The 14,228-nt window shown below is 39.9% G+C and overlaps 3 protein-coding genes across 3 annotated transcripts; all 3 read right to left on the bottom strand.

The window, feature by feature from the left end:
• Window positions 1-702, bottom strand: LOC147351662 (keratin-associated protein 3-3-like). The gene has a single exon (XM_086360987.1). It carries the CDS (start codon window positions 643-645, stop codon window positions 349-351), a length of 297 nt encoding a protein of 98 aa, XP_086217113.1. The 5' UTR covers window positions 646-702; the 3' UTR covers window positions 1-348.
• A 2,538-nt stretch (window positions 703-3,240) lies between these two features.
• Window positions 3,241-3,555, bottom strand: LOC147351661 (keratin-associated protein 3-1-like). The gene has a single exon (XM_086360985.1). It carries the CDS (start codon window positions 3,553-3,555, stop codon window positions 3,241-3,243), a length of 315 nt encoding a protein of 104 aa, XP_086217111.1.
• Window positions 3,556-12,964: 9,409 nt separating this feature from the next.
• On the bottom strand, window positions 12,965-13,639 carry KRTAP3-1 (keratin associated protein 3-1). Its single transcript, XM_086360984.1, has one exon. It carries the CDS (start codon window positions 13,524-13,526, stop codon window positions 13,230-13,232), a length of 297 nt encoding a protein of 98 aa, XP_086217110.1. The 5' UTR covers window positions 13,527-13,639; the 3' UTR covers window positions 12,965-13,229.
• Window positions 13,640-14,228: the final 589 nt, after the last annotated feature.

Raw genomic sequence — 14,228 nt, 5'->3', positions numbered from 1 at the left:
AAACAAAGTTTATTGGAAAACCATCAAAAGTTATTTTTCTTCTATGAAAATGCCCAATACAAGAAATGGGACCCAAGAAGCAACATGACCAAGAAAATAGAGTATGAGGTCTTATAGATTTCACTACTATTTTGATAATAGATGATCTCTATCTATCCAAATGAACCAAAGGGTTACTCAGCCAAATAAGCATATTAAAAAAAATTTTTTTTCCATGAAAATGAAAGTTAGGTTTTCCATATCTATGCCATCTGATCTACATCATTATCTGATAAACTACCGAGGAAAGTAAATATCAAATAGACAGCTTCTGTGTTATTGCCAGGCACTGAGTGAGTCGGCCATTGGTCAGCAGCAGCTTGGGATGCAGGGCTCACAGCTGGGCTGAGTGTAGGTTGTGAGGTTGATGGTTTCCAGGCCTGGGGTGGGCTGGGAAGAGTTGAGCAGGAAGCAGGTGGGCACACAGGGCTGAGGAATGTGGCAAGGTGGGGGGCAGTTGTCACAGCAGGTTGGCTCCAGTAACCAGACTGTGTGTGGGCAGGTGCTGGGCAGGCAGACTCCACATCTGCAGAATTTGTCAGAGGAGCAGATAGTGGTGGCGGGGCTGGTACGGGCGCTGCAGCAGAAGGGAGCACAGCAAGCCATGGTGTTGGAAATCTGGTTTGCTTTTGGTTTCTAGAAAAGAAAGATGAGGTTTCTCGAATGAAATGTCTCTTCTCACTTTGGGACTCTTATATACTCCTCTCATTGAGTGTTGGTCCAATCAGAAGACTTCCTCTTATTTGCATTTATGCCACCCTTTCCCACTAAGATTCTCTAATCAGTTTGGTATTTACTTGTCCATTAAGAGTTCCTGAGCTTATTAGTGTAATCATGTTTTTGACTCATTGACTTGTCATTAGATAATCACTTTTATCTTTACAGGGTTCTGGAATGCCAAATCTTGCATGAATTATGGATAATGAATCCAAGTGACAAATCAGCTATAGTTTCAGAGGCTAAATTCTTCTCTTCATCCCCCCCTCATAATTTTAAATAATATGCTTAACATGATATGATTTTTAATGAATAATTTCAGAATATGCAACTTGATTAACTGGATCAAGACATAGCTCCTTACAGATGAATGTTGCATGTGACTATATGCATATATACATCACAGATATATTTACCTTATTTATTGATGATATAATTCAGTTTCTATTGAGCAAGCAAGGTGACAGCCAGAATAGACTAAGATGAAACCCTTTTCATTATTTTTAATAAATCCATAGTGAATTTCCAAAGATTTAATTACTCTATGGTCTTTTTTAAAAAAACAGTTTCTATTCTCAAAGTTGTACCAGTGTTGTAGTGAGTCAGAGTGTGAATCCACCGGAAAAGATTCACCCAGGGCTGTTTTTTATTATTGTTAAATATACCACTATAAGAAAATCACCTCAGTCTTCATTCCTTTTCACAGGAATTATATATTTTAAAATGAGATGCAAGAAAGAAGAAATCACAAGATTCATAAAATCACAGTGGGTTCTTGAAGGAGATTTGATCTAATATGATTTAGCAAAATGGCATTCATAGAAATAATTTTTTTCACTAACTTACTCCCTACTTTGTACGTTTATTTGCTTTCCTATCTTAGGTCTTCAATTAGATTGTAAATTCCTTTGAGGAATACCTTACACACATTCTTTGCCTCAATTCACCTTGAATTGCCTTACTGTAAGTTGGCAGATAAGGAAGTTGAGCCAAGTAATCTCCAATGTGTAACATACTATGATTCTAACATTTCTACATACATCCCCCATGATCAGCACAAAATTATTCAGAAAGTAGAATCTAAAGTACATAATTTGTTAAATAGCAAATGTACAGAATCTGTTGTCTAAATTACAGATTTGTTGAATAAACACAATATATAGAATCTGTTGTCTCTGAGGAGACATTAGGGAAGACCAACCTAGCCTGCCTAAAAGAGAAAGAAGTTGGCTAAAATAAAATCAGTGGAAAATACTAAATGTCATTGGTTAGTAAACCTCATATATTTTGAGAAGAGGAACTTGTTTGTGAAGTTGGTTTGATTTTGACTTAAATATTGATGTTTATCATAGAACACATCAAATGGAAATGAAAGTTGGAGACTCCTAGGTACTTTATAACAATATTTTTTCTTTTGTCTTTCCTCCATTTGCTACTTCTCAAATCCTACTTGTCCCTCAAACTCCAGCTTGAGTATCCTTCATAAAGAAATTTTAGGTGGTTCTTCTAGATGTTTTCATTCTTTTCTCTGCTCTCACATTTTATTCTACTATCTATTGTAGTTTCTCATCTATATTTGTCTTCCTTACTCCAAAGGTAACTCTTTGAGAGTGGGAATTGTGTCTTAATCTTCTTTGTCTCTGTCAAGCACTTAGGACAATGCCTGGAACACAGGCATTTAATAAATGTCTACTGTATTGCATTAAATAACAGATTAGAATGAAAAGTTGTATGTATCTATTTTTAGAATAGCCTCTAATAATAATATAACATATTACATAATCAGAGTGACATTTCATTTGTGAAGGGCTTTACAGTTGTCTGTTTTGATTTACATTCAAAAACTGTTCTGTTTTACATTCAAAGCTTCACCTAAACAAAACAATGGAAAAAATGTGGCTCAGCTCGGTGTTTGGGGTCTCTTCTGCAAGTTTGTTGATCTCTAATTGCCAATTCCTTAGCCTCTTTAGGGATGTAAGTGAGTTACAGAGGCAGGGAAAAAAATTAAAATTAAAAATAGATACGGACCTTAGAATTTAAAGTGATTCTAAACTTAGAGTTTAATATAATATCTTTTATTATCCAGGCAATTTTCTTCACATATTTACATATCCCTGTGTGACCTCTTTTTGGCTATGAGATTTATGTTGATGTCATCAGAAAGTGTAATTCTGCTGGATATATTTATGGGTTCATGATGCATACATGTGTCAAGAGTCGGGTAATTATGGCATTAGACATTGAGACAGTCCATGGTTTGGGAAAGAGAGGTGTTTATTTAAAGCAAGGAGGTCCATGATAGCATTTTTTCCACTTCTTATTTGAAATCATTGTTCGAAATGTAAAACACTTCTGCAAAACTGAAGGCACAGAGTCAGGACGTTTTTTCTAGAGCTTCTTATTAAAGGCCATTTGCTGAGCAGCTCTTAATGACAATTGCAGTCCCTTAGGGCAATGCGGGCAAGCTCATTGAGATATCTTTGGCTAGTAGGATTTTGCTTCACCCTCACAGGGCTGGACGCAGGTTGTGACAGAGATTCCGCTCAGGTTTGGAGTAGGGTGGCAGCTGTTGAGCAGCCAACAGGTTGGCACGTAGGAATCGGGCACGCAGGAGTCAGGCACACAGCAGGGTGGGTGGCAGGTGTCACAGCAGGTGGGCTGAAGGAGCCTGATCTCGTGTGGGCAGGTGCTGGGTAGGCAGGCTCCACATTGACAGCGTACATCAGAGGAGCAGATGGTGGTGGGGGGGCCGGTGGGCACGCTGCAGCATCCCTGGAGACGAGACTCACAGCAAGACATAGAGACAAAGGATCAGGCAGATGTTTGTTGCAAAGGAAGCTGTTCTACATAGTTGTCCTCGGTGAGTCTTTTATAGCTATCCAGCTCAGGGAACGTGGCTCCCTTCCATCAGAATGCTTCCTGTTGTTGTTTGTATAATCCCCTACAAATAACTCACTAACTTATTTATCTGCCACAGGACAAGCACTCCTTCAGTTTTATTTGGTTGTTGCTACATTTGAACTTGCTTCCTATTGTAGTTTCAAAATGGTGTTGATACAGGTTCTCTACATACTTAACCATGGTAAATACATCAGTATTTACTCTGACTTTCCTCTTTTTTACCAACCAGAATGTGTTCTTACAAATGAACACTACTGGGTGTGGAGAGTTAGAAGTGATTTCCCTTAGAAGTAAGAAATGATCCCTCTCAGAAGATATGCCCTGGGCTTCCCACGTGGTGCTAGTGGTAAAGAACCCGCCTGCCAATGCAGGCAACATAAAGAGATGCAGGTTCAATCTCTAGGTTGGGAAGATCCCCTGGCGGAGGGCACAGCAACCCACTCCAATACTCTTGACTGTAGAATCCCATGGCCAGAGGAGCCTGGCAGGCTACAGTCCATGGGGTCAAAAAGATTGGACATGACTGAGTGACTTAGGAAGCAGCACACAGCAGGGATATATTTGGGAAGTCAAAATCTGTGGGTTTATTTTTTCCCCAGCAGATTCACCTTGCTATCTTTTCATGGATTTGAGAAAATATCAAATATATGCAGTTCAGAGCCTGCTAGATGATTTTCTATTGTTTCACTGCATTATCTATATATGCAATTACGCATAAAAATAAATAAACTCTCAGTTTTAGAAAGGATGTAATTTTTTTAGCTGGAAGTCAGAACATATTAAAATATAGCTTCATGAGATTATATATGGCCTGAAAAATAAATTTGGCTTTCTTTGCAAAGTAGCATGAAAAGTTCTTTTTTTTACTTTTTTTTTTTTTTAAGGAAAACCAAACTGCGAACCTGTTCATTCCATTTTCCAAAACCACTGCCTAAGCTGATAATCACCATCTATCAGACAGGAACCTTTAAAAATTCCCTTCCATTTTACTTTAGTTACGATGTTAACAAGTCATAGCTACAACTAGCGTATAACTAGAGTAAAGGAGACAGATCAGCAAAGCCATTTGTTACAAGTCAAGTAGTTATTGATTCTCTAACATATTCTGAAGAGTCTGGTAGAAATTTTAAAAAAATAGAAGACATGGTGCCTGCCCACAAGGAGTATGTGGGTCTGATGGAAAAGGCTAGAAATTCCTTTTCAAATGGTTCAAACAACATAATTTAGTACATGACAGTGAAATGAAAGAGATTCAGAGGTACTTTTGAATCCTGACTAGCACTTACATGCTGTGAGACCTAGATCAAGTTATTAGACTTTTTGGGCTTTAGTTTTCTCAACTACAAATTTGGGGAAAATATAATCACCTGTTATAGTCTTATTATTAGTATTAAAGACCAAGTGAGAATTAATCAGGCAAATCATTCATCACTGTGCTTATTAGATAAGTCTAATATATAGCAGTTTCTCCTCCAGGGACTGTGAGAACTCCCACAAGACAAAATGTGATGAAAAAGGGTGGAAATGACCAGAAGTCTTCATGGAGGATTTGGAATAAGTAGTTTTGATGAGAAACACTTAGAAAAGAGGTAAGTGCTTCTGGGGCAAGGAAAACAGGGAGTTCTGTGATGCTGTTCTGCCCCTACTCTCTGCACAGTCCCAGCAGAACTGGTCATGCCATCCTTTTTACCTCTAGTGTATCCTATATCCACCCAAAAAACTTTGTTACATTTTTGTGTACACATGTTGGTTCTCTTTACTATGATGTACTCTCCTTTAATGGAGAAGGAAATGGCAATCCACTCCAGTACTATTGCCTGGAAAATCCCATGGACAGAGGAGCCTGGTAGGCTACAGTCTAAGAAGCAGGAACTATGTCTCATTTTTCCTGGTTTCTCTGTTACCTAGCATAGAACCTGAATCACCAGATGGAATCTGGTGCCTGGAACAAATGGAATAAATATTTAAGGAAGTTTGGAAAATAATCATAACCAGCATTTACTAAGGCTTCTGTATTAAGTGTGGTCAGGAAAATAAGCAAACAGGAACATCCTCATGCAGTAGGTATTTCAACAGAGAGAGCTTGAAGATAGGGAACTGGTTTACATAGGTATGGGAGGACTGAGAAAGAAAAAAAAAATACACAGGTAATGAACACAAGAAGCAGCTATCAGCTAGAGAGCTGGGAATGAAGAGAAGATGCTGAGGATGAGTGGGCCGAGGAGCTTGGAAGAGTGGTCCTTCGGGGCTGGGCTCAGGCCCCAGGTGTTGCCCCGCTGGTGCTCTTAACTCAGAAGCTCAGAGGAGAGGTCCCGTGGGGCCAGGGCTTGGACCTCTGTGGAAAGGAGATGGTGGGGGGAGGTCACTCCCTTACTGATTCTGGTTTTTCTGAAGAAGTTAAATGATATACATATATATTTTTTGAAGAGTAAAGAAGCTAGAAAGGAGAACCCGCTGCTGCCGCCAAATGTAGGACTATTGCTGGGGCAGCAAGACCTTTCTTTTCCTCCTCTCATCTTGCAGTCTCCTTCTAGCACCCTCTGTTGGTGGAGTCTAGTACAAAACCTGAGTCGGTAAAGAGTCTGCCTGCAATGCAGGAGACTCGGGTTCGATTTCTGGGTCAGGAAGATCCCCTGGAGAAGGAAATGGCAACCCACTCCATTCTCCAGGCAAGTATTCCCATGGACAGAGGAGCCTAGCAGACTACAGTCTTTGGGGTCGCAAGAGTTGGACATGACTGAACGACTAAGCACACAGCATGCAACAGAAACTAGCCAAAGGAGAAACCTTCCTCATTCCAGCATCAGAGAGTATTATTAGTAAAAGGTATACTTTGAGGTTGACAGCGAGCACACAGTTTTCTAAGGGCTGGATGTGTTTTAATAAACTTAATTTTCACTACAGTTTTAGGATTTATATACTTTTTTAAAATTAGCTTTTTATTTTTGAATAATTTTAGATTTGCAGAAAGGTTGCAAAGATAGTACTGCATTCCTATCTATTTTTTTTATTTTTTTAAATTTTATTTTATTTTTAAACTTTACAATATTGTATTGGTTTTGCCAAATATCAAAATGAATCCACCACAGGTATACATGTGTTCTATTTCTCACTCAAGTTCCCTTTAATGATAACATCTTATGATACCATTGTGTGTTTGTCAAAATTAAGGTACATCACTATTAATTAAACTTCAGACATTATTCACATGTTACTAGTTTTCCCACTAATGTCCTTTGTTCCTGAATCGAGTCTGAGATACCACATCACATTTAGTCATCGTGTCTCCCTGGTTTCTTCTGGTCTGTGGTAATTTCTCCGTCTTTTCTGGTTTTTCATGATCTGGGTAGTTTTGTGGTGTACTGGTCTGATAGTTTTCAGGGCACCTACTGGTTTTAATCTTAACATTTGAGAAACCAGAGGCATAGGGAAATTAAATGGCATGGCCAAGGACACAAAACTAGTAAGTGATCGAGTCTGTGCTGTGCTCAGTTGTGTCCGACTCTTTGTGACCCCATGGGCTTCCCACCAGGCTCCTCTGTCCATGGGGATTCTCCAGGCAAGAATACTGGAGTGGGTTGCCATGCCCTCCTCCAGGGGATCTTCCCAACCCAGGGATCGAAGCCAGGTCTCCTGCACTGCAGTCGGATTCTTTACCATCTGAGCCACCAGGGAAGCCCAAGAGACACCATTTAGAGCAAGACAGTCTGGTTTCAGAAACCTCTCTCTTGACCACTGAATAGGGAGAATTGCTCTGACTAGAGTACGGGATTCACGTTGCCCAAGACAAGTAACAAGTAGTGTTTGATGAAGATGGTTGTACCAGATTATTGAGGGTCTTAGAGTCACACTGAAGAATTTAGACTTGATTCGTTAAAAAACAAAAATCTTGAGTCATTGAAGAGTTATGAGTAACTCAATTTAGCCAATATTTATAGAGAAATAGAAATCTATTCTGACAGAAGTATAGTTTGTGTGGAGGAAGAGGCATGGGATACTTGACTCAAGGTCAATGAGGAGACTGGCTGTGATCATAAGTGTGGTGATCAGAGTCTAAATTAGGCTAGAGTCCATCCATAAAGATAGGAAGGAAGACCCGGAGGCCAGATCTTTGAAAGAAAATGAAATGATTTGATTTTCTATTCTATTCTCATGGGTAAACGATCTTTAAGGGCAGTTTGTTTTATCTTAAGCTAAGTCACTGAAACTCACCAGAAAATTGAAAATCTGAGTTGTCAAACATTCTACATTTTAATGCAAGGTTAATGAACCAGTCACTATTTTTCCTGTGCTGATGTTGCTCATCAGTATTTAAAGTCTGACTTAAAAAAACATGATTTGTTTTCACCTTAGAAACATAAACAGTTTTTTCTAGACTCATTGTGTATACTCATTTTGTCTTAAGCTATAACAACCACAGAGAAAACTGTTGCCATACACAACCAACTAGACAATCTAGAAGCATGTGTTGTCAAGTAGCATGTACTTTCTCCTGGATAAAGAGAGCTGTGTGTGATTGTGTTTCTCTTGGGCATGTTGCTGTCTGCAGAGGAGGCAGATGCTTTGGTATAGTGGAAAGAGGAAGGACTCTGAATTCAGATAGCTCCTCTGTCACTATTTATTGAACTTTTGCAAGTAATTTCTCCATCTCAGTTTTCTCACCTATATAGTGGGGAGAATAATGGTAGCTACCTGTTAGTTTTTTTTGTTAGGGATAAATGAGATAAGGCACATACAGCACATATTAGAGTGTGCAGGATATACTCACCGAACACTAGCTATTCTGACTGAAAGAGGTAAAAGTAACACAGTAAGATAGGGTTGATTAGCAGCATGGAGTATTTGTTACTTAAAATGTTTCTAGATAATCTAGAATCACAGAATGTTCAAGCTGAAAGTAATTTTAGAGAGCACTTGGTCAACCAACCCATTTTACTGATGTAGGACCTGAGACCCAAAGAGTTCAAGTGACTTGATCAGGGTTACAGAAGCAGCCTGAGGCAGAGCCAGAACTGGAACACATATCACCTGATTTTGGGGCTTTTTAGCTAGCCAAGGGCCCTTGAATGCTTAAAGGCCCACAGTGGTAATAAAAGGACTCTGAGAGTTATTTTTAATATTAAAAATAAAACCTAAATATTTATCCCTTATAAGCATGTATGAAAACATCAAACTCATTTGTTTTTGGCTGAAAAAGAGGTGGGTTGGAATAGTTATCTTGTTCAGTTCAGTCAGTTCAGTCGCTCAGTCATGTCTGATTCTTTGCGACCCCATGAATTGCAGCACGCCAGGCCTCCCTGTCCATCACCAGCTCCCGGAGTTCACTCAGACTCACGTCCATCGAGTCAGTGATGCCATCCAGCCATCTCATCCTCTGTCGTCCCCTTCTCCTCTTGCCCCCAATCCCTCCCAGCATGAGTCTTTTCCAATGAGTCAACTCTTCACATGAGGTGGCCAAAGTACTGGAGTTTCAGCTTCAGCATCATTCCCTCCAAAGAAATCCCAGGGCTGATCTCCTTCAGAATGGATTGGTTGGGTCTCCTTGCAGTCCAAGGTTTCTCAAGAGGCAGGTCAGGTGCTCTGGTATTCCCATCTTTTTCAGAATTTTCCACAGTTTATTGTGATCCACACAGTCAAAGGCTTTGGCATAGTCAATAAAGCAGAAATAGATGTTTTTCTGGAACTCTCTTGCTTTTTCCATGATCCTGCAGATGTTGGCAATTTGATCACGTCCAAGGTAAGAGAACCCAAGTAAGACGGTAGGTGTTGCAAGAGGGCATCAGAGGGCTGCTGCTGCTACTGCTGCTAAGTCACTTCAGTCGTGTGCAACTCTGTGTGACCCCATAGATGGCAGCCCACCAGGCTCCCCTATCCCTGGGATTCTCCAGGTAAGAAAACTGGAGTGGGTTGCCATTTCCTTCTCCAATGGATGAAAGTGAAAAGTGAAAGGTAAGTCGCTCAGTCGTGTCCAACTCTCAGGGAACCCATGGACTGCAGCCTACCAGGCTCCTCAGTCCACGGGATTTTCCAGGCAAGAGTACTGGAGTGGGGTGCCATTGCCTTCTCCCGCATCGGAGGGCAGACACACTGAAACCATAATCACAGAAAACTAGTCAATCTAATCACACTAGTTATCTTTTAGTAAAGCCTAAAATCCAGAACATATTACAAAGCAACAGTAATCAAAACAGTATGGTACTGGTAGAAAAACAGGCACATAGGTCAGTGGAATAGAATAGAGAGCCCAGAAATAAATCCACACATTTATGGTCAATTAATCTACAACAAAGGAGGCAAGAATACACAGTGGAGAAAGGACAGTCTCTCCAATAAATGGTGCAAAGAAAGCTGGACAGGTGATATTATTAATAGAACATTCTCCAACACTATATTTAAAAAAATAAACTCAAAGTGGATTAGAGACCTAAATGAAAGACCAGAAAACATAAAAATTCTGGCAAAGATCTGCAGAAAAGGGAACACTTGTTCAATGTTGGTGGGAATATAAATTGATGCAGCCACTCAGGAAAACAATATGAAGGTTCCCCAAAAAACTAAAAATAGAACTGCCATATAACCCACCAATTCTACTCCTGGATATATAGCCAAAGAAAATGAAAACATTAATTTGAAAAAAAAATGCACCACAGTATTCATAGGGGCATTATTTATAATAGCCAAGATATGGAAGAAACTTAGTGTCCATCAACAGATGAATGGATAAAGAAGATATGGTATATATGGAAATAATGAAATACTACTCAACCGTAAAAAAAGAATGAAAATTTTGCCATTTGCAACAGCACAGATGGACTTGGAGTATAATATACTTAATGAAATAACTCAGAGAATGGCCATACTGTTTGCCAATGGATATACTGTTTGATATCACTTACATGTGGAATATAAAAAATAAACTGGTGGATATAACAAAAAAAGAAACAGATTCACAGATAAGGAGAACAAGCTAGTGGTCACCAATGAGAGGGAAGTGGAAAGGAAAAAGATAGGGCAGGGGACTGAGGTACAAACTACTCTGTATAAAATAAATAAGCTTACTGTTGTTCATTTTGCTAAGTTGAGTTTGACTCTTTGGGACCTCATGGACTACAGCACACCAGGCTTGCCTGTCCTTCACTATCTCCCAGAGTTTGCTCAGATTCATGTCCAGTATGTCAGTAATGATATCTAACCATCTCATCCTCTGCCACCTCTTTCTCCTTTAGCTCTCCATCTTTCCCAGCATCAGGGTCTTTTCCAATGAGTCTATTCTTCATATCAGGTGGCCAAAGTTTTGGAGATTCATTGCCCATCTTTACAATGACTATTCAGTGTTGATTTTCTTTAGGATTGACTGGTTTGATCTCCTTGCAGTCCAAGGGACTCTCAAGAGTCTTCTCCAGCACCATCATTTGAAAGCATCAATTCTTCAACACTCAGCCTTCTTTATGTTCAGCTCTTAAATCTGTACATGACTATTGGAAAAACCATAGCTTTGACAATGCAAATCTTTGTCAGCAAAGTGATGTCTTTGCTTTTTAATATGCTGTCTGGTTTTATCATAGCTTTCTTTCCAAAAAGCAAGTGTCTTTGAATTTCATGACTATAGTTACTGTCAGAAGTGGTTTTGGAGCCCAAGAAAATAAAATCTGTCACTGCTGACACTTTTTCCCCTTCTATTTGACCTAAAGTGATGGGACTGGATGCCATGATCTTAGTTTCTTGAGTGTTGAGTTTTAAGCCAGTTTTTTTCACTCCTCTCTATCCTCAACAAGAGGCTCTTTAGTTCCTCTTCACTTTCTGTCATTAGAGTGGTATCATCTGCATATCTGAGGTTGTTGATATTTCTCCAGGCAATTGATTCCAGCTTGTAATTCATCCAATCTGGCATTTCACATGATGTACTATGCATAGAAGTTAAATAAACAGGGCAACTAAATACAGCCTTGTCGTACTCCTTTCCCAATTTTAAACTAGTCAGTTGTTTCATGTAAGTTTCTAACTTTACTTTTTGGCCCATGTATAGGTTTTTCAGGAGATAGGTAAGGTGGTCTGGTATTCCCATCTCTTTAAGAATGTTCCACAGTTTGTTGTGATCCACATAGTCAAAGGCTTTTATGTAGTCAATGAAGCAAAAGTAGATGTTTTTCTGGAATTCTCTTGCTTTGTCTGTGATCCAAAACATGTTGGCAATTTGATCTCTGGTTCCTCTGCCTTTTCTGAGCCAAACTTGTACATCTGGAAGTTCTTGGTTCAAATACTATTGAAGCTTAGCTTGAAGAATTTTGAGCATAACCTTGCTAGCATGCAAAATGAGCCTAATTGTATGATAGTTTGAATATTCGTTGGCTTTGCTGTTTTTTGGGATTGGAATGAAAACTGATTTTTTCCAGTCCTGTGACCACTGCTGAGTTTTCCAAATTTGCTGACATGCTGAGTGCATCATTTAAACAGCATCATCTTTTAGGATTTGAAATAGGTCAGCTGCAATTTCATTACCTCTACTAGCTTTGTTTGTAGTAATGCTTCCTAAGGCCCATTTGACTTCACACTCCAGGATGTCTGGCTCTAGCTGAGTGACCACACCTTTGTGTTTATCTGGGTCATTAAGACCTTTTTTGTATAGTTCTGTGTACCAAGTACTATGTATAAAACAAATAAGCTACAAGACTATATTGTACAGCACAGGAAATATAGCCAATATTTTATCATAACTATAAGTGAAGTATAAGAGAAGGCAATGGCAACCCACTCCAGCACTCTCGCCTGGAGAATCCCATGGACGGAGGAGCCTGGTAGGCTGCAGTCCATGGGGTCGCTAAGAGTCAGACACGACTGAGTGACTTCACTTTCACTTTTCACTTTCATGTCCTAGAGAAGGAAATGACAACCCACTCCAGTGTTCTTGCCTGGAGAATCCCAGGGACGGCAGGGCCTGGTGGGCTGCCGTCTATGGGGTTGCACAGAGTCGGACACGACTGATGCGACTTAGCAGCAGCAGCAGCAAGTGAAGAATAACTTACAAAAATTGAGTCACTGTGTTGCACACTTGAAACTCATATAATATTGCAAAGCAAGTATATCTCAGTTTTAAAAAAGAGTGGGAATCCAAAAAATAACCTGCTGAAGTTTTCACTTTTCAGCTCATCACAAAGAAGCAGTATCTAATTTTTCAATCATTCCACCATGAGAGCTCTCATTCTGCTGGGGTAAATCTTGGGCAGCATGATGAGCTGCTGTTCAAGTTTAGATAGGCATTTCACTTTCTCTAAGAAGAAACACACGAACAAAAATTCACAAAGCCATATTTGCTAGGTAAGAATGAAGTTTATTGTTGAATAGTCAAAATGGTTCATTTCCAAAGAATAGTGATATAATCTAAAAGACAGAAAGAAGGTCTCCAATTCTATCCAAAAGAAGAAAGAATCAAGAAGTTGGGCAAATGCATGAAAACACTGCCCAGGCTATTGGGATTGATTTAATTTGATGTAGGTAGTAGTGGGTGTTGAAGGCCAGATGATGCATTTGGACTTGAGCAGCACATCACTGAACCTGTGCAAAGATGTGGCTGCTTAACAGCAGGGCTCGCAGACATTGTCACAGCCAGGCTGAACGAAGGTTGTCAGGTTGATCCCACTCAGTCCAGGAGTGGGGTGGGAAGAGTTGAGCAGCCAGCAAGTTGGCACATAGGTGTCAGGCACACAGCAGGGTGGGGGGCAGTTGTCACAGCAAGTGGGCTGGAGGAGGCTGATCTCGTGTGGGCAGGTGCTGGGCAGGCAGACTCCACACCGACAGAATTTGTCAGAGGAGCAGATGGTGGTGGCAGGACCAGTGGGGACGCTGCAGCAGTAGGGAGCACAGCAAGCCATGGTGTCAGGAGCTGGGTTTTTGTTGGGTTGATGAGAGAAGTCTCTTGGTGTCTCGATGCTTCTGTCTTCTCCGCTGGCTCTTATATACCCACCTCCCAGGGCGTCAGCCTATTACAGAGATTTTTCCCCCATGTTTCAGTTTATAGTTATCTCCATAAAAGCATCTAATTACTTAAGTGTTTATTACTTAAGGCATACTCCTCATCTCATAAAAGGGGTTTAGATTGTTTTGTTGTCAAATCAGGACTCTTAACATTGGCTGTTTGTCACTGCATGGACATTTCATTTCAGTCTTCAAAGGTACTGAGTTATTATCTTCTAATCATTATACATCACAAATAATGACTTGCCATGCTAGGTATCTGCAGATTGTTTTCACATTTTCTTGTCTACTTTCCAGATGGAGAGAGAGCTAAGCTTTTCAATTGCTGTTCTACCAGAAACCAAAGATTCTTTATGATGATTAAGCCCTCTGGCTGAAAAAGTGATACTATTTTAAGATTTCACATGGCTCCAAGAGACTGCGTGAACAGATGGAATCAACAGGGAAAGAGATTCTGGTTCTGTGTTAATGAGCACTTTTTTTTTTTAACAGAGCTGTAACAAATTATTTGCTCTCCATTCCCTTCATTTGTGCTTTGAATGAAAACTTGTCAGGGGCATGTAGGTGAGAGTTCAGATCTCCACGGGCGACAGTGATGG

This window comes from Bos grunniens, chromosome 19 (genome assembly GCF_055505025.1).
Source record: "Bos grunniens cultivar Pamir isolate PY7600 chromosome 19, Bosgru_T2T1.0, whole genome shotgun sequence".
NCBI classification, from domain to species: Eukaryota; Metazoa; Chordata; class Mammalia; order Artiodactyla; family Bovidae; genus Bos; species Bos grunniens.
This window is presented reverse-complemented; position numbering and strand designations above follow the sequence as displayed.

Excerpts from the sequence above, each read along its gene's own strand:
- LOC147351662 (XM_086360987.1), bottom strand. The coding sequence starts at position 645 with ATGGCTTGCTGTGCTCCCTTCTGCTGCAGCGCCCGTACCAGCCCCGCC.
- LOC147351661 (XM_086360985.1), bottom strand. The coding sequence starts at position 3,555 with ATGTCTTGCTGTGAGTCTCGTCTCCAGGGATGCTGCAGCGTGCCCACC.
- KRTAP3-1 (XM_086360984.1), bottom strand. The coding sequence starts at position 13,526 with ATGGCTTGCTGTGCTCCCTACTGCTGCAGCGTCCCCACTGGTCCTGCC.